The sequence below is a fragment of the Fundulus heteroclitus genome, chromosome 18, assembly GCF_011125445.2.
Source record: "Fundulus heteroclitus isolate FHET01 chromosome 18, MU-UCD_Fhet_4.1, whole genome shotgun sequence".
Classification (NCBI taxonomy): Eukaryota; Metazoa; Chordata; class Actinopteri; order Cyprinodontiformes; family Fundulidae; genus Fundulus; species Fundulus heteroclitus.
The window spans coordinates 18,079,250-18,106,292 of record NC_046378.1 but is presented as its reverse complement, the minus strand read 5'-3'; the positions used below and the strand labels follow the sequence as shown (position 1 = coordinate 18,106,292).

General features: G+C 40.8%; 3 protein-coding genes across 3 annotated transcripts in view; 2 read left to right on the top strand and 1 right to left on the bottom strand.

Annotated features, from left to right (window-relative positions):
- cpda (carboxypeptidase D, a) overlaps positions 1-10,460 on the top strand; it is a 28,047-nt gene extending 17,587 nt beyond the window's left edge. The window contains exons 10-21 of the mRNA XM_012877351.3: positions 161-303; positions 392-561; positions 650-919; positions 1,103-1,298; positions 1,517-1,649; positions 1,752-1,898; positions 2,066-2,164; positions 2,261-2,325; positions 3,001-3,132; positions 4,501-4,686; positions 6,840-6,942; positions 7,826-10,460. Coding sequence (XP_012732805.2) covers positions 161-303; positions 392-561; positions 650-919; positions 1,103-1,298; positions 1,517-1,649; positions 1,752-1,898; positions 2,066-2,164; positions 2,261-2,325; positions 3,001-3,132; positions 4,501-4,686; positions 6,840-6,942; positions 7,826-8,052 — 1,871 coding nt within the window. The 3' untranslated portion in view covers positions 8,053-10,460. The remainder of the gene's footprint in view (positions 1-160; positions 304-391; positions 562-649; positions 920-1,102; positions 1,299-1,516; positions 1,650-1,751; positions 1,899-2,065; positions 2,165-2,260; positions 2,326-3,000; positions 3,133-4,500; positions 4,687-6,839; positions 6,943-7,825) is intronic.
- LOC105936472 (uncharacterized protein C22orf31) lies at positions 4,755-6,833 on the bottom strand. The gene is made up of 2 exons (XM_012877354.3): positions 6,394-6,833; positions 4,755-6,188 (listed from the first exon to the last, which is right to left on the bottom strand). The coding sequence occupies exon 2, from the start codon at positions 6,177-6,179 to the stop codon at positions 5,670-5,672; it is 510 nt and encodes a 169-aa protein (XP_012732808.2). The 5' UTR covers positions 6,180-6,188; positions 6,394-6,833; the 3' UTR covers positions 4,755-5,669.
- A 2,153-nt stretch (positions 10,461-12,613) lies between the features above and the next one.
- Positions 12,614-27,043, top strand: part of gosr1 (golgi SNAP receptor complex member 1) — a 28,792-nt gene continuing 14,362 nt past the window's right edge. Inside the window, exons 1-6 of the mRNA XM_012877353.3 lie at positions 12,614-12,732; positions 13,388-13,499; positions 14,926-15,013; positions 15,142-15,249; positions 17,746-17,837; positions 21,743-21,817. Of these exons, the coding sequence (XP_012732807.1) occupies positions 12,699-12,732; positions 13,388-13,499; positions 14,926-15,013; positions 15,142-15,249; positions 17,746-17,837; positions 21,743-21,817 (509 nt within the window). The 5' untranslated portion in view covers positions 12,614-12,698. The remainder of the gene's footprint in view (positions 12,733-13,387; positions 13,500-14,925; positions 15,014-15,141; positions 15,250-17,745; positions 17,838-21,742; positions 21,818-27,043) is intronic.

Sequence of the window (27,043 nt, the reverse complement as noted above, 5' to 3'; positions counted from 1 at the left end):
TGACGTTTACATATTACCAAACAGGAGGAGTCCCTCTGCTGGACATATTGTGAAATGCAAGTTAATTTATGTCTGCACTGGGTTCATTCTTGGCTTTTGCCAGATAAACATAAATGATGCCAAACAAATATTCAGCACCTGTTTTTTTCTTTCTCCACAGGTGGGATGCAGGACTGGAACTACGTCAACACCAACTGCTTTGAGGTGACCATCGAGCTGGGCTGCGTCAAGTACCCCATGGCTAAGGAGCTGCCAAAGTACTGGGAGCAAAACTGGAGAGCTTTGCTGCAGTTTATGCACCAGGTAATAAAAACTGGTGTAAACGTCGGCACGTACCTCGCTTCTACAGTATTCTGTTTACTCCTGTTCACCTGGTTGTTTGTCTCTGTAGGTTCACACCGGAATAAAAGGCACCGTTTCTGATCAGCGGGACAGGATGGGAATTCCCAACGCCACCATCAGCGTGGAGGGAATAGACCACAACATCACCACAGCTCATAGGGGAGACTACTGGAGACTGCTGGTCCCTGGGAATTATGCAATCACTGCCTCTGCTGACGGGTAAGGTTTTTCGTTCCGAACACCTGAACGAAAACCTGAAGAACACCTCTCAACTAACTTCAGAATACCCTCCTTTTGATTTCTAAAGGTATACCCCTGTGACGATCTACGCCACAGTCACAAAGGATCACCCAGAGGTAGTGGACTTCCGGCTCACCCGCTTATACGCGAACAATAACGGCCCGTCCGACAGGGAGCTCTACAGCTTGATCAAGGAGCTGTCTCAGGACCAAGGCTTGGAGCAGCTGGTCAGGAGCACAGCCACGGATAACAGCTTCCGCTACCGGCGCCCGAAAGACCTGGACGCTTTCTTGAGAGGCCTAACCCTTAACTTCCCCCAAATTACATCTTTACACAGGTGGGTATGCTTTTACCTGCCAAAACCACCAGGTTAACCGAGCGCTTTTTAGCTAAACCTGCGTCTTTGGGTTTATCACACAGCTGCTCAGGAGGGCGATCACTGCAGTGTCTTGTAGATTTGACGTTGAAGGATTTAGATATTTCTAAAGCCATAATGTGGTTCTTTGTTTCCTTTGTTTAGACTTGGCCAAAGTGTAGAGTTTAGAAACATTTTGGCTCTGGAGATCTCCAACAATCCAACCAAACCTGAGCCGTCTGAGCCGAAGATCCGCTTCGTGGCGGGCATCCACGGCAACGCCCCCGTGGGCACGGAGCTGTTGCTGGAGTTCGCTGCCTGTCTGTGCATCAACTACGGCAAGAACCCCGCCATCACCAAGGTGGGTGTCCGGAGTCGCCCTGAATACTCACTGCCCTGCACAATTCTAGCTGGCAGAGACAAAATGTAAAAGACCATCCTAAAAGGCTCTATAACATAAGATCCCAATAAAATACAACTAGGCAGAATGCGGTAGAAGTTCTATGGGTATGAATACTTAAAGTGTTTGTATGCGTGTTAATATTGCTTCTCTGCCTTGTTTTTTTTACCTTTCTCCAGCTAATCAACGAGACCCGCATTTTCATCGTGCCCTCCATCAACCCCGACGGCCAGGCGCAGGCCGACGAGAAGTGCGCGTCCATCCGGGGCATGAACAACTCTCGCGGCAAAGATCTCGACAAGACGTTTTTCGGTCAGTCGTTCGGACGCGCGCCCGTTTCTCCCTTTTTCCCGTCAAACGCTGTCTCGCAGTGAGAGGCGGCTGATTTATCGCACCGTCTTCCTACTTCAACAGGCAACTCGTCGCAGCACGTGTCGGAGGTACAACCCGAGACCGTAGCGATGATGAACCTTATCCAAAGCAACGACTTCAGTCTGTCTGTGGCTCTGGATGGAGGCGCTCTGGTCGTCACCTACCCTTACGACAAACCCGTCCATACCGGTAACGCATCCTTGCTTTTTGTCTGACCGACGGTCCTGTACGACGTCACGCATTACGCGTCGTGCAGGCGTCGACAACGATCTTCCCTTCATATCACCGAATTGGATATTAGATGCGATTGTTGACTCGAACAGGCTGACTCTTTGGTGATTCTTTTGTTTTCGTAGTTAATAACGAGGCCACTCTGAAGTACTTGGCAAAGGTATACGCCAAGAACCACCCGAAGATGCACCCCGGAGATACTGCATGTTCCAACAACGGGCAAAGTACGGCTTTTAATTTAGATTCATAGATGCCTTTTTTTTTTTTTTTTTTTTTGTCAATGAGTGGAGTTTGTTAATTGCCCACTTTGTCGTATTCAGAGGGAAATGTCCCTGATGGAGTGATGAAAGCAGCACAACTCCAGAGTCACATGGGGAGTATGAAGGTAAGGGCGTTGTGTATGTAGGATTTAACGATGACACCAGTACAGTTTTATTTATTTTACGTCGGCGTGTTGGAGGAAATAAATACTAAAATAAATACTAAGTATTGGATCACTGGCCTATAGATGCATATAAACCATGTGTGTCTTAATCCATGATGTCGGTGCTTTGTAGCTATAACAGCTTCAGCTCTTCTGGGAATGCTTTCTACCAGGTTTAGAAGAGGGCTTTTTGGGAATTTTTGACCATTCTTCCAGAAACACGTTTGTCAGGTCAGATATTGCTCTTAACACAATGCAGTCACACTTTGCATTGAACTCGCAGCTGCTTGGCCATGGAAACCCGTTTCGTGAAGCCCTCCTCGTTCTGTTCTTGAGCTAATCTGAAGGTCTCAGCAGAAAGATGGCAACCTCTGCGCACTGTGAGCCTCAGCAGAGTTTACCACGTTCTTTTCCATCACTCAGGATCTGACTGAATGCACAGATGCCACCCTACCACGGTATCACGTAGGAAGTCACTGAAAAACAAGGTCTTTATTATATAGTGGTCAGGGAATACTCTTGGTGTTAAAGGGATGTTTGAACTTTTAAAGAATTTACAGTTTTAAAATGATTCACCTAAGAAATGAACTCATTAACCAACCTTTGTCTGTTATCACCTCATGTCCGTCCTTCCAGGACTTCAGTATGGACTTTGGACACTGCCCAGAAATCACGGTTTATACCGGCTGCTGTCTGTTTCCTGCGGCCGACCAGCTGGCCACGCTCTGGGCCGAGAACAAGAAGGCTCTCCTCAGTATGCTGGTGGAGGTAGGATCGTTATTTATGGTGCAATTTGGCAATTTTACTTTAATATTGATTTTTTTTTTTGGACATTTAAATTTATGATGTGAAAATTATTTGATCTAGATTTTTTATTTTTATTTTTACAACTGCTTAAGATTATCAGTCACCTGCTGCTTGCTATCGACTCAAGTTGAGTGTTGCCAGGTTGTTTTTCTTCTTTATTGAACCTTTCATGGTCTTTATTCCCCCCCATGTGTGCTATCTACAGACAATGTCCTGGAGGATAAAACAAGGATTTAGGAGATGGATCCTTAAAAAAAATTAGAAAAAGATCCATTACAAAGTGCATCTTTATGAGATTGTAGGTTACAACAAATGCAGGATTCCTAAAAAAACAAAAACAAATGGAGTTTGATGCAAGTATTTTAAATATTGGTATTTTAGGACTTTATTCCCTATCCAATTATCTGTTCATTTATTCTCCATCCATCCAACCATCCATCCATCCATTTATCCATTTTCTGACCCGCTTAATCCCTCATTGGGTCGTGGGGGTTGCTGGTGCCTATCTCCAGCGTTCACTGGGTGAGAGGCGGGGTACACACCCTGGACAGGTCGCCAGTCTGTCGCAGAGCAACACAGAGAGACAAACAGGACAATCAACCTTTCACGCACACGCTCACACCTAAGGACAATTTAGAGAGACCAATTAACCTAACAGTCATGTTTTTGGACTGTGGGAGGAAGCCGGAGTACCCGGAGAGAACCCACGCATGCACAGGGAGAACATGCAAACTCCATGCAGAAAGACCCAGGGCTGGATTTGAACCCTGAACCTTCTTGCTGCAAGAAGTGCAGCCCTCATTTATTCTCCATCTATCTATCTATTTTGCCCTTTTAATCTATCTATCTATCTATCTATCTATCTATCTATCTATGCTGATTGCGATGAACAACTGACTTTGCAGCAAATTGTCTTTCTAAAAAAGCACGTGGGCACAGTAGAAAGTAATGATATGCTAACCCATCCACTCTACCACTCTCATCCATCCACCCAACAATCTTGAAAAATTCCCTATAAATAGTTTACGTTTGCATTTGAAAATTGGCTATAAACCACAAAAAGTCCCGCCACCACCAAAATATAAATACATTTATTTGGGCTTTGTGACAACACTTTGTTCTTAAGAAATTAAGAGCTATGCACTTCTTAAAAAAAATATATATAATTTATTTTTTCATAGTCTAGGCTTATCATTTGGGTACTTTTTATTGAATTGCAATAGTATTAAAGTTTCAAATACCAACACAGTATAACCGCATGGTATAAGTACTGCTTCTGGTAAGGTGGAAAGTGGTTTCACAAAGCATGAATGTTCCTCTCATTCTCAGGTCCATAGAGGGGTGCGAGGAGAAGTGAAGGACAGAAGTGGGAAACCGGTTGTCGGAGCGACCATTTTTCTGAACTCGACACTAAAGGTGTTCACTTCTGAAGCGGGCTACTTCCACGTGCTCGTCCACCCGGGCACCTACACCATCGACGTCATAGCTGAAGGCTACGAGGGTCAACGTAAAGAGGTACGCAGGGTTTTACTTGCTGGTGTGACGGGTAAAGGCCCGAATGGCTATGATTTGATCAAAGAATCACATACAGCTATTTACACGTACCCATCATGTGGCATATATGCACAATTAAAGTAAAACATTATCTACAGGTGCCTCTTAATAAAGTAGAATATCATCGATTACTTCCTTTTTATTTTGGTAGTTCGATTCAAAAAGGGATGCTCATATGAATACATTAAGCACAGAATTATACATTTCTGTGTGTTTCTGTTAATTAATCTTAAGATTTAAGATCATGGCTAACAACTAATGAAAACTAATGAATATTCAGTTTATCACAGAACTAGATGACTACAGGCTAAAAAAAAGGATTTTTAAATACAGGAATGTTATGTTATGGCCAACAGAATCACGATTAACAATTGATAATTCCCAAAATAAACAGAAACACGCTTCAAACTTAAAGTTTTTTTTTTATTTAATTGCTGAAATAAAGGGAACTTTTTGGACGTTTTATTTTCTCAATGTACCTATAATAAAAAGGACCCAGCAATGGATTGTTATTATTTACTCACTGGAACGGCTTGGAACAGCAGAAAATGTTGGCAGCTGAGTTTATTTTTTATTAGTTTTAAACATAAGTGATAATCTCTGATCTTGTTTTTAACATCATTTAATCTGTTTCTATATATTTATATCCGTCGGTGAACATCACTTCAGGAATTTGTGCTCAGAAAGGATTAGACCGATACAAGACTTCAGACTCAGGACCTTCAGACTATTAGGCCTCATAAAGGTTCATAATAAGGGTTGCAATCTTTGCTCAATTTCATATTCTATTTCTCAAGAGATAATTTTTCACCCCCCTACATTTCAATTTGTACAGAGTTGGTTGAAAAAATGAAATATTAGTCTGCTACATTCAGCAAGAGAAGTCCATGTTAAGAAATGAAGTTTGGCAGACGGCAAACCCAACATGTGTCATAGAAAGTCTTTTACCACGGATCCCCGGTACAGTCTACGTCTATGTAAGGTGTTGGACGAAGCACACAGAACCTCTCCTTCACCTCCACCTTTCCGTCCGGACTCTGGGACATTTCCAGCGTCGGATAGGCCAGCTCCTCCAGCAGGCGTCCCTTGATGGTAAAGCCGAGCTCCTGGCTGTAAGGCCTGAGCTTCCCACAAGGTCTGTAGAGCAGGGGATCCACCACAGAGTGATACGTCCGCTGGAAGTCCTCCACCGAATAACCGTGGATCATCAGCTCACCGCCGGGGCTCCTCTCCTCCGTCCCGACGGCCGGCTGCCGCCCTCGCGGACGATCAGAGAGACCCGGAAGAACCGCGGCGTTCCTGATGTACCTCTCATCCAGGGGTCTCTGGGGGTCCCGCTCCTGGAACATAAGCTCCAGATCGAACGGCGGAGCCAACAAGAAGTTCCTCTCCTTAATAGTCTCCCCATACTTTTTAGGGCATCTAATGCTCTGCCTCAACTCATAGGGGCGCATCTCATTGGCCTGAAAAAGAGAAATGACATTGGTTTGAAGGATTCCCGTGGATTCGTCTGCGTCCTGCTATCAGAAAACGGCACAAACATGTCTGAATACTAGAAAGAAGAGACAGAGAACCACCGCTCCGCTAATAATCTCTCAGCTTGGGTTCAAATCTCTTTACTTAAACAAGTCCGCGTTGCTGTGGATAAAGAAGCAATAAACTAACAACCTAATTTTTTTTTTGGCTTGGTTCTTCTGATTTCTCACTCTGCTAAATATTTTTAGAATATGTTGTTTTTTTTCCTCCAGCACCTTGTGTTTTTTTTTTCTTCCAGATTTACAAGGTAGCCTGCAGCAGATTGTGCTAAACAGACACTCCTGCAGCAGATTTGTGCTGATTAGATCGTTAACCAGTTCTCCTCTCAGAGAAGTGCCAAACAGATGGGGTTTTTTTTTACCTCATTTAGAAAACCAGACTGTTTGAATACAAAAAATGTGACCTTTTCATTTCTCTTTGTTGAACTTGAATGTATGAATGTGTGTTTTTATTTCAGCTCAGACTGGGGGGAAAAAAGCCTCTTCAAACATAAACACAGTAGAGGGTTTGCATCATATCTGCATATTTAAAAATGAACCATATATAATACGTTTTGTTTTTTCTTTGCTGTTTTCCAGGTTGAGGTGACTTCCTATGAAGCTGCTGCTACTGTCAGCGTAGAGTTAGACTTAGACAACAGCATATTTGGATTGCAAAGGGAGTTTGTGGTGGCCTGCGCAGGTGGGTAACAGTAGGGCTTTATGTGTCAGATGTTGCTCTGTTGTTGACACAAGTCAAGTTTGTCCCTTGTGCAGATAGTGTCCCTCTTAGATGGAGCAGAGTAAAATGTCCATTGAAATGCATTAGTCTCTAAAGAAAAGAAATGCCCGTTTCACCAAAACTGCTGTAAAAATAATGGATAATTATTTTTTAAACCCATGGGGCCATCTAGTGGACAAACTGAAAAACTAACGCTTGTTACGTTATTGTTCAAAATGACGTCTTGCTATAAAGGAATGTATTAGTTTATGCTGTAAATGTGGAATCAAAATGTTGCTTTTTCAGTGTTTTTTTTTTTTTTTAATGGGATATATTTCTCCAAACTGGATTTTGGATTAATAAAGCAGACTAGCTTTAAGCATATGGAATGGCCTCAGTTGGACTGAAAACATGTAGATTATGCTTAAAAGCAGTTACTAATGGTGGCGTATATTTGATCCTGTGTGTGTGTGTTTTTTTTTTTTCTTTTTTAATTCTGACCCTTTACTGATTCAAAAGATCTACCTCATACTCAGACTTGTTTAGTAGATTCTTGTTTTTTTTGTTTATGGAAGTTCTGAGTTTCATCGTCCTACTTCTTTGGGAAAAGCCAGCAAAGAAAGTCAGTAATCCAGCATTAGCAATAAAAGCCCATAACTAAGACGATATTCTTGCCAATGGTGAAGTAGAACGTAAAGTTCTGATCAGAACTGTACTTGAAGTCGCAATTTTGCGATTTGTTATCATGCTGGAAGCAAAAGTTAGTTCTGTTCTTGGTGATAAAAATGTTTTCTGCAGGAATATTGGTGTTTGTTTTACGCTAGTCGACACGTTTAATTGTGCGTCTCTCCTCCTGCGTTTGCAGCTGCCTCCATGACAGCGCTGGTCTTGACGGCGTGCATCATCTGGTGCGTGTGCTCGCTGAAGTCCGACCGCCAGAAGGACGGCTTCCACCGCCTGCGGCAGCACCGCGACGACTACGACGACGAGATCCATCTCAACTCCATGGGCTCCAAAAAGTCCCTGCTCGCCAACGAGTTCCAGGACGAAAGCGAAAGTGACGAAGAGACGCTTTATGCTAACAAAATCTGAGAGACGTCGCGCTAGTTTGATTCAGTGTTTTTAAAAAAAAAAAAAGAAATCCCTCCAGAGTTGAATCCTTGACGTACAAGGAACTAAATGAACTCTTGATGTTGCAGCTTCACTTTCTCTCCCTATGAATGAGTGATGTAAAAAAAAAAAAAAATTTTTTTTTTTTTGTTACACCATCAAGTTCTAAGTGCTCAGTTATCCTGCTGGTGGACTTGTGCTCACCTTCATGACCAGCCAGCAGGTAAAGATGGAGGATGGTGATGAACACAGTGAATGAAGAAGTTCTTGTCCAACCTCACTGATCCTCCACAGCCGCTTCTTTGGTTCCGAGCCATTCGAGAAGGTCAACGCTAGTTTACAGGCCAAGCTGTTAGGACTCCTGAAAACAAATCTGCTTAGATGTACTTTACCGCCCAAAATTTACCTTTGAAATTTGTTGTCTTCTAGCAGTAATTTTATTCTGCCTCAACAATGAAATCAACAGTTTTTTTTGTTTTAAATCTTTCAGTCCGGGGTGGAATAGCTGCATGGAAACGTCCGAGCCTTTGGCAGAACGTCTCCAACTCTGTGCCTTGGCTTCTGTAGATTTATCAGTCCTGTCAGGCTGTGATAGGTGAGACAAGACTCCATTTTTGTTAAATAAAACCGAGTCTATGCTGGGAATTGATCCATCTATTAGTCAGCTGATTAGAAAAGGCGACTTACCTTGGAGTCTATCACGTTTGTATTTTTGCACAGTTGGGTTTCCAAGTTTAAAGGACACCTGGACTGGAAAGTGCACACTTGCACGAAGGGCTTTTTTTTCTCCCCCCACCTCAGTGATTCCAGCGGTACACTGATCTCGTTGCTCGCTTAGCGCCGATTCTTTGTATCCGCCGCCAGAAGCACCGTCTCTGGCTCTGATGAACCGGTAGTGACTCGGCACCAACTCTTAGCAGGGTCTAGCTGGAGACGGGTTCTTGGATGACAGCGTTTTTAAAGATCAAAATGATAGTGAAAACATTGGATAAAACAGGAATAAAGAGTCGGGGGTAACCGGGTTAAGATGAGCTTGCTTCGTCTTCCCAATGTTTCTTTTTTCTTTAAAACCAGATTTCTTTTTTTTTTCTTTTTTTTCTTTTTTTAACAGTCTGTCTATTACAGCATCTGTTTGCAAATGATGGGATCCGTGGTGGTCAGCTCTCCCTGCACTGCAATCTTCCTCTAAAATGTAAAATATAATGGAAGATCAAATATTTGCTGGTTAAGATGTTTATAGTGATGCAATGATGTGGAACCAAGCTGGTTCTCGGGCTTTGGAAAACACAGCCAGTTATTTTATTGAATCAGGAGCTGGCTACAGCACCGCTGGAACCACTTTGCTGGGGGAAAAAAAAACCCAACAACAACCCAGAACTGGAAAGCAAGGACCATGTTATCCCTGCTCAAAACAAGAAGCTACAGAGATATAAATATGTAGTGATGATTGTATTTATTATTCTCTTTTCTATTGCTTTTTGTTTAAGTATGATTGTGTTCTGAACGTGGAAAGTTGACATCGGTTTTGCCCTTTTTCTGTTCATAACCATCAGCTTGTTTTCTGCTGAACAATGTTTTTTTTTTTCTTGATGACTAAATACTTTGATTTAAAGTCAACCCTGTTTTATTTGCCAAGTAATTAAAATGTAAATGAGAGGTATTTGTGATCCATAACGTAAAGAAGTTGTTCCCAAGCCTCAGAAATTATGCAGGGGAATCCTGCTAAATTGTTTTAGGGTTGTAACTTTTCTCTAAGAAAAAGGGATCAGTTTCTCGGTGACTCATTCAGTTAGAAAGGTGAGTTTCTCCAAAGACAAACGAGTCGCATGGAAAGCTTTAAAATGGTAGAAAGCAATTATTTTTTTTGTTATCCCTCTCTTAGGGTTTCCGGTCTCAGAAACTTAATCAAAAGCATTTCAAAACAAACCTAAAAAATCACAAAATGGGATAGACTTGCTCACACCTGAAATGCTTGTAAAACTACTGTTGATTGCTATGAAATCACTGAAAGTGCATCTAAATGGTGGGGTTTAGTGCATGGTTTTAAAAAAAAACAAACAAAAATGCACTTGGAGTTTACCCTTACCTTCAGCTATTTTCACAAGAGATTATTTCTTAATGTCTGCTCTGGAGAGGCAGCTTTGTAAATTATTTTTCTTATGCTGCGTCTGTGAAGCCCCTCACGTATGAGCTTTTGAAACTGTCACACAGTGTGACTTTTATATAAACAAATTGGAACCATAAATGACGTTTTGCCAGTCGTACTTCTCGGTTACTGTGAGTCCACACGCGGTGGAACATTTCAGCCGAAACCTTGGTGTGATCATGATTACGCTAACATGCCCCATAGCTTCACAGAACTACACAATAAAACTTCTCACGGCAACATGTCTTGCTTCAATGGTTCATTTTTTCGCCCCCCATCCATCATCTCTCACCAGTCTCCACATCTTTGCTGGGGAAAAAAAAAGCATTTTTGTTGCCACCGCCATGTTTCACTCTTAGGATATTTTTCTTTTAGACATTGCCTTATTTCTATTGGCCATAACGTGCAGTTTTGATCTCATCTGACCAGAGTGGCGTTTTTCATGTTTGATTTCATGTTTGTGGCACTTTTAAATGGAACGTCCCATAGCTTTCTTCTTGCCGCTCTTACTTAAAGGCCAGTGTCCGTATTCACAAAGATTCTCATAGTCCTCTTAGAGAGCTTCTATCTTAGCCTAAAAAGTCTTACCTAGGAGTTTTAGCTAAAGAGTGATTAAGATGCTGCTGAGAGCCACTCTGAGTGAGGAGACGACAGATTTTTATCTTAATGAGGAGGTGTGGTTGACCCTGTTGCTCGGTGTGAGGCTGTTTTTAAAAGAGCTATGATTGGTTGAAAGTACAGGGGAAAAAAAAACCTAACATGAATGCGCTCCTAATGAAAGGAGATAAATGTACTGATTACACTGGATTTAGAAATGTTTGTCATGATGAGGAAACTTAGCTAAATTAATTGTCACACAGCATCAGAATGTTTGAACACTCCTACATCCTTATATTTTATATTTTACTCAACAGTGATTTTTTTAACTTTATCTATTTGATATTAATGTGCACTCACCTGTCAGCATTTCACTGGGACCGTCTGCTTGTGTAAAGCGGTAGGATTTGGCAAAACGACTGACATCAAATGGAGAGGAAAAAGGTGGAGAAAAGCGAACTGGACTGCAGCTCTGGGGAGAACAGCGTTGAAAGATTCATCCTTGGATCACAGCGCAAATACACGGACTCTGAAGCGCGTTACCACAGATCAGAGCACCTTTTTCACGTCTTGGTGCTTTTTTACGCACGAGTGAGAAGCGCTCACACATTCACAAGCGAGGAGATGGCATCACACAAGCTAACTTCTAGATGACCATTTAGGCCACTGACATAAACATGTGGGCCTATGATACAGAACATACTTTCTCTCCTTTATCATCTGTCCTCCTCGGAACTCTCTTAAGGCCTCAGATGCTTTGTGAATAACATTATGGCAGCTCATCGCATTAACAACAGTAAGCTGTGAAAAAGCATGTTTATTTTACAAGATACAGTAGTAAGAGTGCATCTAAAATCAATGTTACATGTAGCGGACTGAACCAAACAATCAGCATGTGTGGAAAGAACATAAACAAGGTTTATGAGAGGCTCTACAAATAAAACAACAGCTTTCCTGGCCGTTGCCAGAAATCCTAACATTTATTTATTTATTTTTTATTTTATTTTGGAATTCTGACTTTTCTGACTGAATTGAATGCTTTTTACTCGGGTTTACAAACTCCTATTTTCAATTTCCGAGGCAAATGGAATACAACGTCTGTAGCTGTTCCTAAAAATGTTCCGGCATCCTCCCTGGCCATTTTTAAAAATTCTCTCATAAACACCTTTCTCTCTGGCTTTTAATGCTTGGTGTTTATTTTTTTTTTTTTTTTGTCATCTTTATGTCCATGTATTTCCTCATTTTTTTTTTTTTTTGTTCTGTTGGTTACCAAACCCTGCTGGTTTTAATGCTTGTGTTGTTTTAAATGCTTTATAAATAAAATTGGATTGGATAGCCTTTATTTCAATGTCTCATTTAGATCCTGCAGGGGCAGTACATCCAGTCACAATAACTTGCAATGGAACAGTTAAGCAATGAGGAGCATATGTGTACAAATAAAGAACAATAAGCTACAGGGTTAGAGAAAAAAATAACCCAACATATAATAATAATAATAATAATAATATAATAATAATAATAATAATAATAATAATAATAATAATAATAGTAATAATAATAATAATAATAAATAATACATTTTATTTCAAGCGCCTTTCAAAACACTCAAGGACACTGTACAGGTAAAAACAATAAGTGGTAAAAGCAACATCGTGAATGACATGATGGATATCTAAAATTACAATCAAAATACAAAACCATTATTTACGTATATTTCATCATACATAAAAGTATACAGTTTTAAAACGATTCCATAACATATATATTTTTTTACAGATTAAAGCCCGGCCGTCATGCCTGACAGTCTGTACTGAGGGCGATAAAACTCCCACGAGCCACATCCTGTATGCTGACTCGAACCTGGTGACGTCACAGGAAAACAAAGATGGCAGGGATAGGAAGCAGCAACTACTGGGAGGGTAAGGAGCCCGCTTTTCTTTTAGCCACTTTCTTAGACAGGCAACGCACAGCAACGTCTACCGCTGTCCGCGCAGCGCCAGGAGTCAGCGTGTCCGCGTTGCTGCGTCATTCCTCTGCCTTTAAAACCGGGACGTGTGTCACGCAACAGTTAGTTAGCCCCCCCTCCGACAAGCTAGCGCAGGTCGCCGTGTGACTCAAGGCGATGTTGCGGAGGATAAGCCGTTAGATCTGAGACACGGCGCTTTAAACGGCTTATGAACTTCACGCGGTGACAACGCGTTTTTTTTATTAATTTAATTTAATTTATTTTTATTGGCGTGTTTCCTGTGAAACAGCCGGCAGATGAATGTGGCTACATGGATTTAGTTTGTTAGTGCGAGCTGGGAGAAAAACGCCAGTGGGGCTCGGCTTGACAAAAAACAGCTGTTTTGGTTTAATGGGGCAACATTTGTCTACGAAGTGCTCACTAAACTTATCCCGAGTGTGTAAATATACATAGTGACATTATTCCCGGTATGATAATGTAGTAGATACCTATAATGAGGAGTAGCTGTGAATGGTTTTACTCCAGTCAATGCACTCAGGTGTTTTTTTCTGTTGTTTTGTTTTAATTATGTTTTGCTGGGACTGATCAGTCACTGATTGCCTTAACAGATCTGAGAAAGCAGGCCAGGCAGTTGGAGAATGAACTTGACCTGAAGCTGGTCTCCTTTAGTAAACTGTGCACCAGCTACAGCAGCTCCAGGGATGGACGTCGAGGAGACAGGTAAACCCTCCGCCATGTCACATGTGTGCAGTCAGAAGTCCAGGTCCATAATTTTTTTCCCCACGCAGTTAAAGTTCAGGATCAGCGATTAAAATTCCCCCCAAAAAAGACTTCCCGAGGTTTGCTGAAAAATAACACGGTCATATGAACCAGTTGCTAAGCACGGAGGTGGATGTGTGATGATTTGAACTTGTTTTATATATGGACCTATATAGAAGCCATTAGATGTTTGTTGTTGACACAAAAAAAAAGCTTGATAATTCACCGTGGATTTCCTGCATCTACCTCGTTTGGGATTGTAGATCTCAAAAGACATCAGGTAATGGGGGTTAACGTGAGGTAGTCAGTTTGTCGCAGGGACAATCCAGAGATGTACTGACGTATAAGGCCAATTTAGGCTTAACGCAATAGAGAAGAGCTTTTGCACTGCTAGCCTCATTCACATTGTCTGGATCAGGGGTTCCCAAACTTTTCAGTCGGCGACCCTCCAGAATAACAGTGCCAGAGACTGGGGACGCCATTTTATTAAGCAGGTTTTTGTTGCTGTTGTGGAAATTACAAGCATAAAGGGATAAAATTCCGAGACAATCCCAATCCCAAAAAAGTGAAGCTGCCGCCCCGCGTTAAAACGAGAAATCTGGAGCAAACTTTGATATCGGTTTTACAAATAATGAAATGCTAAATCTTTTTATCACATCAGCATCAAATCATCTCACGGCCCCCCACTTGGGGAACCCCTAGTCTGGGGAGAGGTGTGGTAAGGGCCGCTCAGATGTAGTTTGGATTAGTAACATCCATCCATTATCTATGCACGCTTATCCCTCATGGGGTCGCGAGGGGTGCTGGTGCCTATCTCCAGCTGTCAATGGGCGAGAGGTGGGGTACACCCTGGACAGATTGCCACTCTATCACAGAGCACATAAAGACATACAAGACAAAAAACCATTCACACACACACACTCACACCTAAGGAGAATTTAGAGAGGCCAATTAACCTAACAGTCATGTTTTTGGACTGTGGGAGGAAGTCGGAGTACCCGGGGAGAACCCAAAGGCAGAACATGTAAACTCCGTGCAAAAGGTACAGGGTTGGAGTCAAACCCAGGACCTTCTTGCTGCAAGGCAACAGCACCACAGTGCAGCTCCCTGAATTAGTAACATGGTTAAAGCAAAAATACAGTTTAATTCTAGTGTCCTGTAAGACAGCAGTAGATTTTCTTTTTTTTTTTTTGTTAAATTGACCCATCCTGTTGTGTGAATGTGGTTCCAAGTTTAAAAGACTGACCACTCATAACAAAACTCTTTAATATCAACCTTTAGTATTTTAGGTTCTTCGTTACATGATTAATAATTGGAAACACAGATTACACACATGATCGGTCTAAGTAGCGTTTCTAACTGCTCTCTGTGCCTTGTTGCTCTAAAGTTCGGACACCACGCCACTGCTAAACAACTCCACCCAGGACAGGATGTTTGACACCATGTCAGTGGAGATTGAACAGCTGCTGGCAAAAGTAAGTCAGCCCTCTTTAACAGTGAAGCGTCACAGGTGAACGTGTTCAGTTTGGGTTATAGTCTGTTTTATGTCGCGGTTTCTTCATTTTCCACCAGATTGTCTCCTCTCACTTCACGTCTTTTTCAGCTAACAGGAGTGAACGACAAGATGGCCGAGTACACCAACACCCCAGGAACAGCCTCTCTCAACGCTGCCCTCATGCACACCCTCCAGAGGCACAGAGATATTTTACAGGTTGACCAGATTCTGCTTTTTCCCTCTTCATTGTTTTCCCTTTGTCCTGGGCTTCCTTCCTATTTTTCTCTCAATGCAGCAGGACAACTGCTAATAAATTAAAACCTGACTGCAAATAATTTCGATTCAATTAAATTTTATTTATATAGCGCCAATTCATGAAACATGTCATCTCGAGGCACTTTACAAAGTCAAAATCAATCATATTATACAGATTGGTCAAAAATTTCCTATATAAGGGAAACCAGTTGATTGCTTCAAAGCCCCGACAAGCAGCATTCACTCCTGGGGAAGCGTAGAGCTACAGGGAGAGTCGTCTGCATTGTACATGGCTTTGCAGCAATCCCTCATACTGAGCAAGCATGAAGCGACAGTGGAAAGAAAAACTTCCCTTTAACAGGAAGGAAAAACCTCCATCAGAACCGGGCTCAGTATGAACGGTCATCTGCCTCGACCGACTGGGGTTACAGAAGACAGAGCAGAGACACAACAAGAGAGACAAAAAAGCACAGAAGCACACATTGATCCAGTAATCTGTTCTACATTAGATGGTAATAGTGGGTGATCCGTCTTCTCTGGATGATGTCTCAGATAACAGAACGCCAGACCAGATGTACCTACTATGAAGAAAAAAAAAAAAAAAAGAGAGAACAAAAAGTTATAAGCAGAAATGATGACAAGCAATGCATAATTGAAGAACAGTAGAACTCGATAGAGTTAGAAAAATAAATGCTGATGTCCTCCAGTAGCCTAAGCCTATAGAAGCACATCCCCATAGGTAGGTCAGGGCAACATAAGCCACTCTAGTTATAAGCTTTGTCAAAAAGGAAAGTTTTAAGATTAGTTTTAAAAGTAGACAGGGTGTCTGTCTCACGGACCAAAACTGGGAGAGGAGCCTGATAGCTAAAGGATCTGCCTCCCATTCTACTTTTAGAGACTCTAGGAACCACCAGCAGACCTGCAGTCTGAGAGCAAAGTGCTCTGTTAGGAACATACGGGGTAATCAGAGCTCTGATATATGATGGAGCAACAGTAACATTGTTCAGGTGTTTGCAATAAACACATATGGACTATTAAAAATAGCAAACAAATAATGATATTACAAGAATTTTATCAAAATCCTGTAATAAGTTCTATTTTAATGATCACCATTATTCATCCCCCTGAATAGTCTTTAAAAAACACATTTGTTTATCAGATTGGGCATGTTTGATTGAATGATTAAACTTTATTAAATGCATGGGGTGGGGTTGAGCTATAACACCTCAAATACTAATAGTGACCTGGTATTGCATGTTAGGCATAAGGCTAAGTAATGATACTAGTCCCAAAAAAGATCAGAGAAGAGATCATTGCCCTGCAGAAACAAGGAAAAAAAGATGCATACAAATTTCACAGGCTGTGAATGTTCCTGTAGACACAGAGTTTGAAACAATGTTCACAAATTAAAAGTCAGTCCTTGAATATGGAGGAAAGGAGAAGCTTTCAAAGGCTGCCACCAGATCAAAAATATTTTGATTTACTGCTAAAGACTTGGAACAAGACTTGGTGGCGGCGGCCACTGAGATTTCCGTTTCTACAGTAAGGCATGTACTTAACAACGAAGGGCTCTGTGACTAAAATATGTACACCACTACTGACCCAAAAGCAGAGGAGAAGTCAGGTTCTTTCATCATAGAAATAATGCAAAGTGGTTTTGGCGTTCCTTTTATTTGGTGCATCGATTAAGCCTGTGCTGAGAAGAGCGACCTGCTCACAGCGAAGCATGGCGGTGGTTCAGTAATTCTCTGGGGCTGCTTTACTTCCTTGAACGTTGGGCATCCTGCCGCATGTAGAAGTAACATCTGAAACAAGTATTTGAAAAAAAAAAAAAGTTACGTTTTTTGCCACTCATTTCTCAAAGTGACGCTCACACATAGATCTTCCACCAGCACTCTGATCTCGAGCACATCTGAACATCCACCACGGCTCTGCTGAGTAACTGTGAAGCTGTAGCAGTCATTAAATGTGGCATTTTGTGTTTATTCTTGGAGAAATCACTTAGAATATTAGATGGGTTGAGCTGTTGTCACTGTTTGGCTGGGTTATTGCAAACAGCTGCCAGTTTTCACATCTTGCCAGTAAACCTAATTTGCATTGAGGACCAAATAATTTCAGTTTCAACTGAAATTCAATTCAGTTTTATTTTTTTATAGCGCCAATTCACGACACATGTCATCTCAAGGCACTTTGTAACGTCAAATCCAATCATCCAGGCAGATTGATCAAAAGGTTTCCTATCTAAGGAAACTCACAGATTGCATCATCTGTTGACAAGCTGCAGTCACTCCTCCTGGAAGAGCGTAGAGCCACAAGGAGAGTCATCTGCATTTTCCATGGCTTTGCAGCAATCCCTCATATCATGACAGTTTATGTGCTGTAATTAATCATTTTTGGACTTACAGACATGAATGCATGTTTAAATATTGTTCCTCTTTTCCTCCTGTTTCTGTTCAGGACTACACGCACGAATTCCACAAAACCAAAGGCAACTTTCTGGCCATCCGGGAAAGGGAAGACCTGTTAGGATCTGTCAGGAAAGACATCGAGTGAGCAATCAAACATTTCTTCATTCATTTACGTTTCAGCACTTTCAGCTTTCCCACGTTTATAACTCGGACCGGGCCGGATTATCGTGTCGCGGTGTGCCTGCGTCTGTCCCGGTTTATCATTAACAGAGCTGCGTTATCTGAACGCTGTTTGCAGTGATCAGGTGTGAATCTTAAGAGGGGTTTCTGGGTAGCAACAAGGGAGAGTTGTGCAAAGGTGAAAACATGGAAACGGTGCAAGCGTGTTATGCAAAAGCACACAAAGAAGAGTCGGTGATGCTTTGAATTTCAAACTGTATTCCAGTGATGGTCTGGTGACTTGTCCAGGATGCACCCCCTCACCACCACCACCATCCTACAGCCCTTAGAAACCACAAGATTGTTTAAAAGATGACTCACACATATAGTTTCCGAACACCTTACTTGAAATTTTTAAGAGCGCAATTCACACTTATTTGTAGGGAAAATAAATAGTTTATAGAAATAGTTATTTCATTATAAATGAGTATTCAGATCCATCCGTGTCTGACTTTCTCTTTTAAGCCTAACAGATTGCCGTACGAGTGCGAACGTTCTTGTGTTTTTGACCCGAGTGTCGGCGAGTAAAAGCTGTCGAATATTGTTTTCCCAGAGCTCAGATGCTTGTTGAGTTTATTTACCGAATAGGAAGATGAATCCTACCTGGCTTGCTCTCGGAAAAAAATGTTTGGTATCGAAGCCCTTGGAGATTTATCGCCTCGTTGGGCGTGCGTTTGAGAAGATGTGCCCCCCCCTTTTTTTTTTTCAGATTGGCTCATTTCTGAGAGAGTGTATTAAAACAAGCTGCACTTCCTCCAGCCCATGAATCTTAAAGCCTGGGTTTTTGTAATGGCATATTGATTTGTGAGACACAGCAGTAAGCTTACAGTGAGCACTGCAGGATTTCTAATTATCCCGCTCCATCTGAGATGAAGACATCTGCGGAGGTCTCTTATAAGCACACATCAACCACAAGCCATTAGGACACTTAGTGCTCTATATGTAAGGTAGCTTTAACATGCTGGACTACGGAAATGCTCGTCATGTTCCTCGGAAGAGCTCAGACCTCACTTCTAATTTTTTTTTTTTTTTTTACGTTTTAAAGTTTCTGGTGAGTTTGTCCTTGCAGCCAGATGAACTTTTCTGCATGAATTTAATTACAAACAATAGATTTTCAGCAGCGTCGCAAGCTGTTATTGAGTTTTTAAATGAAATGCTGAGGCAGCTGGCTCTCTGGCAATGTGTGCAGATATAAAACATGAATAGCAAATGGCTTCGCAGCTCTTTATCAGTCTGATTCTGAAATAAAAAGGGAACAAATATTCCCAATTTTCATTCAAATCATGTTTATATCCAGAATCAGTTTTGTTTTGATGGCATTGATAAATAAAATAGCTCACAAAGGAGGTGAGGAAACATCTTGGGGCCGACCTGTTTGACATGTTTGATTTGTTTCTAATAGTTTAGCTGCATTCAGAAGTCTTTCATTTGAAAAACCAGAACAATCTTTAATTTTAACGATTTTTTTTTTACAGTCACTTAATGGCACTAAGCTGAGATTAAATTGTATTAAATGTACATACCAGTGGTGTGCCATTGCAATTCTCGAGGTCCAATAGCCCTGCGTCTTTTAGATGTATTCCTGCTCCAACACAGCTGAATTTCCTCCTCATCATGTCATGTTCTGTAGATAACGACCCATTTATTTATTTTTAAGCGAATAGAAAAAGGAAAGTCATAAAGAAAAGAGGTAGCAGCCCTTGATATTGGTAATGGGACATTAAAGGAGTATACATATACTGCTGAGTTATGTTAGTGCTGTTGACAAATTATTGCTTAACTATATTGATGAAAATGTTTGGCTCTTTATGTGGATGTATATTTTTTTGTACACATAATCAATAACGCATATTAATCAATGTAACACTACACCCAGAAGAAGGGGGGAAAATGCTTGGGATTAGTTTTCCAGACCCATATGTCAATTTCCATTTTTACAGAATAACCATTTTTCCTACATGCCATTATCTAAAGTTTCTAAAGATACAAATCCCTTCTCATCAGTCCCAAATACATAATCTAATGATCTGAAGTATTAAAATGTAAAAATTGTCTTTTTAATATGCGAAAAATCAAGACCTAAGACACCTTTTTTAACTAGGGGGGAAAAGAAAGGCAATATAGAATAGTTAAATATTTTAAAAGTATTTTTTTCTCTCTCAAACTAGAATTTAACTGGGCTAATTTCTCATGCCTTTGCTTCTTAGACAATTTAGTTCCTTTTTAACGGGGGGCTCAGGATATAAAAACCTAGATTACCACCATTTTCTGCATCATTTAGGGTAAATTCTGGGTTTATAAGGCTTATTAAAGGTGAAGTTTTAGTAAAATGTTTAGTTTTCGTCGATCTAAAGTCATAAAGAAAATATGCTGCACTTGAACTTTTTCTCCTGCAGGTGGCAGTAAAGACCTTGTTGAGATGTTCGGCTTGACCAGAATGAAAATTGTTCATGCTGCAGAAATACAAGAAGGCATACTGATTAAAAGAAATGTACGCAAACAGAAGAAAAACCCCCCAAAAAAAACCAAAACAAGAACAGTGGAATTCTTGCAGTCATCGGCGTAGTGCGTTTGTCTTTAATTGCACAGTGTTGGCTCAACACACATTCTCCACATCTGAAAACACACAGACTCATGCTGGGCAGCTCTGCCACTTATAACGGCGACAGAAGCAGTAGTGGCGACCGGGCGAGCCGAGTGCAGTCGCAACGTTTCCCTTGCCGCTGCTTTGATTCTAAATGTCAGCAGTGAAGATGACAGCTCGTCTGTGATTTACATCGGTGCCCTTTTTAAAAAGCCTCGCCGGAGTGATGAAGCGGGCTGTCAGCACAGGCGGTTCTGACCCTACAAATACATCAGCCCTGCTGACGGGCTAGCCAGCCTGAGCTCAAGGCAACACTCTAAACTAGATATGTTTATTTATTTATTTATTTTAACCATTGGCTTTTTAACACTGTTCTTGGAATGAAGAAAACGAATTTATTCTTGGTCTACTTGCCGTTAGATGGGTGGGGAAGGAAGCTAATGGTATATGTGTGTGCACAGTTCTCCCTTCCTCCCCTTTGTGCTCTTTAGCTCATTCTCGCCCCAACAGGAAGGTGGGGCCGTGTTAAATGGACAGAAACTCGGCAGAGTGCGGGGGATTCGGCTGTTTAGAGATGATGTTAGCCAGAGCTGCGTCAGGCAGAAGTTGGATGGGTGGGATGCGTTTATGCACAGAGTTTGGTCACATAAAGCATAATAGTCAAGGAACGGCCATTTGATTCTACGTCTTCCTTCATTTATAGAATTTCACTTGCCAGCTCCTAATTTCTGATAGGCGAACAAGATGCGTTTGTTTCCTTTTTTCCTTGAATCAAAACCTTTTGGTTGGTCTAAAAGCCTCCTGTTTATTCTGTAGTTATTTTAGTGCCTTGTCATTGGATCAGATGCACGTTTCTAAAGTACTTTGCCTGAGCCTTCAGAGCTTCGCCACAGAGGAAAAAACAATGTAGCAATTAGTAAAAGCTTCCCTGATAACTATTGGGATTAAACTTTCCTCCCTGAGGGATTCACTGTGTATAAAGAGGACAGTTTGAAAATTCAAGGTAAAAAAAACAAAAAAAAAAACAGTTTCTTCAACATGACTTGCACAAAAGCATATATATATATATATATATATATATATATATATATATATATATATATATATATATATATATATATATATATATATATATATATATATATATATATATATATATATATATATATATATTCTGTCGTCCTGCGTACATTGAAAAAAATCGCTTTAATTAGTTAATGTTGTGTTTTTGCCTTCGTTTCAGAACATATAAGAGTGGTTCGGGAGTCAACAACAGAAGAACAGAGCTGTTTCTAAAGGAGCATGAGCATCTCAGAAAGTAAGTTCACAGCAGTTTTCTGTTCTTTTTTTTTAAGTCTACTTTCATCAGAGCATGCCTCTGAAAATAAAAGGTCTTTGTCTGTGAGTGCATTTTAAATGTAAGCTGGCTTTTTATGTTGCTTTTGGAGTATTGGCTTGCTTCTCCGTGGTTGGCCTTTTAAAGCTTTTGTTTTTGTGCAGGATTCCTTTAGTCACTGTTAAACATAACGCTGTTTCCAGCAGCAGCCGCCATCTTAGGTTTTTTTGTTTCGCTTTCATACCCACATTTGATCTTACCAAAGCGTGTCAATCTCTGGGACACAGAACCCATCTCCTTCCTGAACAGCATGAAGGCCAAACATTCCCATGTTGGTTTACACTTGAGGTATCTGGGAATTATACCCAAGGATGAACCAGATGGAGGTCCACATCTCTTCCTGATGATTTCTTTTGCTTTGTCCACGATGCCACAGAATAAATCTGTCAGTTTGTTGTGTCCCCTTCAAATACATCCACAGTTGTGCTCCGTTTTTAAGTTGTTGCTGCAGATTGTCTCGTGTTCGTTACTGCAATGTTTGCAGTGCAATTATGCCGTCGTCACCGAATCTTTTTATGACAAAAAAAGAATCTGTTTTATTGATGCAGATTTTCATATACCTTGCATTCTAAAACTGCTAAAATGTTATTTCTCTGTCATGACGCTGAAGGTCAAATCATGGTCTTCAGCTGTTGTTTTCCTGCTATTATCTGGCAGAGTACCGAGAACTGTCAAACAGCATGTGCTTTGTGAAATCTCTCTCTCTCTCTCTCTCTCTCTCTCTGTCTCTGTCTCTCTCCGCATTTGGGAGGTGTGAGATGCGCCCTGTGCAGAAAGGAAAATTAAATATCAGCAGGGCACACTTCGCAGTGCACAAACGTTCAAACCAAATGCAAATAAACAGCCAGTGATTTTTGCACATCGATCTGATTTCAGGCAAATTGGAGCTTATTTACCAGGGATCACCAACCTTTTAGAAATTAAGAGCTACTTCATCAGTACTGTGTGATACGAAGGGCTACCTGTTGTGACCTTTGAACTGGAAGAGTCAGAGCTCACCTTAACTTTATGTAATATAAACATGTCTTTAATGCATTTATCATTTTAAATCTATATAAGTACAAGTATGATTAAAAAGGAAGAGCAACTAAATTAAATAACTTTTAGATGCAGCTCAATCTTGATGGCACCACATGTGGTCCTCGGGGACTACCTGGTGCCCGCGGGCACCGTGTTGGTGACTCTCTGTTATTTAAAAATGATGGGATTTGATTCTGTCCCTTTTTTTTTCTCCTAGATCTAGAATAAAACTCAACCTTTTTCCCATCAAAGTTCTCGCATTATTTGAAAACAGTGTTTAGCTACAAGCCTGTTTTTGGTAATAAGTACCTGATTTATACAAACACACTGTGCCACATTTTTACATCATTATATTGAAAAGAATTGCTGCACATCCGATGGGCTGCAACTAACTATTATTTTGCATTGTCTAATCTATAGATTTATTTTTTTTGGATTAATTTCACAACTAAGCCAATTTTTTTTTGATAAACCAAGCAGGTATTTTGGCCATGTTGTGCTGATGCAGTAATTCCTTGAAATGCAGCCCTCACCACGTTTCCACGCCATATAATGTACACTAAACGGCTCAGGTTCATCTCAAAAATATATAGTATTGTACTAAAGTGCAATATTTTCTGTCTCTCATTTCAGAAAGTGATACTTATTGTGTAGATTGATTTCACACAGAGATATTTCAGGCCTTTATTTCTTGTAATTTAGATGACCATGCCTTCTTTTTTTTTTTATAGATAACAACAACCCAAAATTCAGTGGCTCTAAAAATAACAATATTGTAACAAAGTTAAATATTTCAAACTCACTGTGTCACACCCTGATCAACTAATAAAAAAATAAAAAAAAAACGGCCAAGGTCTCCGGAGCTCCTTAATGTTCTCTCTCTGGGTCATTAGGAGACACGATCATGGAGAAAACAGCTGACTTGACAGATGTCTTGAAGACAGCCATTCACCCCCTCCACTAGGAGGGTGAGCCATGCAAGGTCACTGCTAAAGAAGCTGGTTGTTCAGATTTTTGTAGCCAAACATATTGATAGAAAGTTGAGAGGAAGGGTAAAAGTGCACCAGCAGCAGGGATAACCACAGCCTTCAGAGGATTGTCAAGCAAAATCCTCTCAAAAATTTGGAGGAGCTTCATGAGGATTAGACTGAGGCTGTAGTCAGCTCATCAAGAGCTACTGTGCATGGAGGAATACGACACATGGTCTACAAGTGTCACATTTCATGCGTCAAGCCTCTTCTGAACTGGAGACATTGGTCTGAAGCGACTTGGGCTAAGGAAAAAAAAACAAAACTGAAGCTCAGTGCTCCAAAGTCGTCTTTTCAGATGAAAATAAAGGTTTGCATTTTGTTTGGAGATCAAGGTCCCAGAGTCTGGAGAGAAACAGAATCTTAGTTGCTAGAGGTCCAGTGTGAAGTTACCACAGTCGGGGATGATTTGAGAAGCCATGCCATCTGCTGGTTCTGGTCCAGCTATCTGCTGTCTGCCAGGAAGCTTTAGAGCACTTCATGGTTATTTTTACTGACAAGCTTTATGGAGAGGCAGATTAAATTTTCCAATTGGACTTGGCTCCTGCCTATGCAGCCAAGAGTACCAAAGTCTGGTTTAATGATAGTGGTAGTACTGTTCTTTATTAGGCCAGCAAACCGGCCTGGCCTGAGCCCCCATAGAAATGAGTAGTGCATAGAAAGGACCAACTTTCCTGTTTAAAATATCCTTTTTTATTGTTCTTTTGTAAACATCTGAGACATTGAATTTTCATCATCTGTAACCCATGATCATCAAGGGTACATGAAATAACTTTATTGAGCGAGCTTCTCAGTCCAGATAGATGCTTGTTCTTCAGCTGCAGCACCTCTTAATTGTTGAGTTCAAGGACCCATCCTAGGACCAGTCTTGTTTTTTTTTATGCATGTTGCCACTACGGTCGTCTGTTTTTAGGAAATGCATCTCTTTCCACTGCTTTGCTGATGACATTCAGATCTATCTGCCCATTCAAAAACATATCAACTCTTTGAAGCCGTTGAACCGCCTTGCTGGTATAAAGGCCTGGATAAAACTTTCTCAGCAATAGTAAAACAGAAGGTATTTTCTTTAGGAGATCAGATCTTTCCAAAACCATTCTTTTGATACATTTTACAGTTTTGCTACTGGTTTCTAAAGGTCTTAATGGTCTCTTGCACCATCAGATTTAAAGGATCTCATACGACGGCACATCTACAGGAACACTAAAGTCAAACAAGCAGTTGCTCTGTAGAAGTGATCATGCGGTCTCTGTGGAGTGACCTACAGATTTTTAAGACTTTTAAGAGGCTTTTAAAGACCCACTTCTGTTCCTTGGCTTTTGAATTATATAGAGCTTGATATCCTAAGTATTTCTATTACTTTAGTTTTTAAAATGGTTTGTCATCTGTGTTCTTTCTCTTTTTCCTTAATTACTACTTTAATGATTCTGTATTTGCTGTGTAGCACTTTGGTACAACATGTTTGTTTGTGCAGTGCTATATAATTGAAGTTGACTGACCTACTTTCTTGTGATATTCAAGTGTTTTTTCAATATACCGGTATATCTTGATCAAAAGTTCCTTTTCATTGGTCTTGTATAGTAATCTTTACTAAAATAAGATTGCTTTAAGGCAGGCTTGTTTGTGGGAGATACTGGCCTTGAGTGCACTTTGAGTTTTAAAAGCTTTGCGTGTTCATTTATGTGAGAATCAGATCACCAGACTGCTTCTTTCTGTTGAGAAATTATTGAAGACTCTGGGTTTGGTCTCCTCTGCGGTTAATCCACAGCACTTGCTGAGCATACATGCATACGGGTTTTAAACAATAGATGACGTGTGACAAAATTACGATTAGTTATGAACGATTGAGAGGTTGAATCTGTGGGTTTCAGGACCACCTTTGGGTAGATGAATATTACCTGATCTAGATATTGTGATATATATTTAGCAGTGAGGAAAAAAAGCATGAATAGCATTATGACATTAAACCTATTTTGTGTTCAACACACTTCATGTTCCCGACACTTAGCCTTTCCTGTTAATCCATCAGACTCCTCAAGATATTGATCGTAAACTGTACATTTACACCACTATTGTTTGGTAGGGAAAAAGGAGATTGAAGAAGAGGATGAAATTACATTTGACTGATAAACAAGAGGCTGTTGATTTTAAAATGTCCTGATCTTATACATTATAGAAACGACAAATGTTAATTCTAGGGTTTTCCATATAAATAATTCACTTTTTAGGTTCTAAGATTTCTTTAGCTTAAGTGTTCAAAACTAAACACCACTGACTTGTAATTCCTTGTTGCAAATATGTTGCCAAAATGTTTTCCACAAATGTCAGGGCGACAAGTCTGTAATCATCTAACCCCATGGTGGTATGTTTCTTCTTTGGGACCGGGATTATGATGGAGCCTCACTCATCTCCAGAGAGAAGGTTCGGGCCAGTTGGTCCGCGCAGCTTTCAGACAGAAGGGACAAATGCCATCGGTTCCTGGGTCTTTCCTTGACTTCTGATGCTGATAGACCCTGTTTACATCTTCTTCAGCAATGTTTCATGCAAGTAGGGGGCCAGAGGTGACACCAGCTGTGTGTTATTTACCCCATTTTTCTGGATTCTGGATGAGTGGCAGCAGATGCACCGTCCCTTCCCTGCCTTGTCTATTTGACCTATGCTGTCTCCTTGCCGCCACACGCTGGACCGGAGTGGCACTGCAGTTTTCGTCACAACTTCCCCATACATCATTGGGCTGTTTTACATAAACGGCCCAATGACGAGCCCAGGGTAGACCAAAGATTACCCTGGGAAACCAAATCCTGGGAATTTAAATCCTGGGGCTTGCAGTGGAAATTAGACTAATGCTAGTTTCTTAGATCTGCTTGTTGGGTTTGTTCCTGGCCTGTTTATAAAGGGCTCGGTCTCCACTGCTGTGAGCTTTTTCTTTGGTCCGAAGTAGCTTTCTCTGATGTGAGGAAAACCATGGTTTATTGTTGTTAAATTGTATGCGTGAAATGTCATGGTCTTCACACACAGCCTGACAAAAACTATGTCACAGTATCCATAATCTAACCTGTAATCAGGTGTATGATGCTTCAAGCACACTCCAATCTGTGCAGTC

Excerpts from the sequence above, each read along its gene's own strand:
- LOC105936472 (XM_012877354.3), bottom strand. The coding sequence starts at position 6,179 with ATGCGCCCCTATGAGTTGAGGCAGAGCATTAGATGCCCTAAAAAGTAT.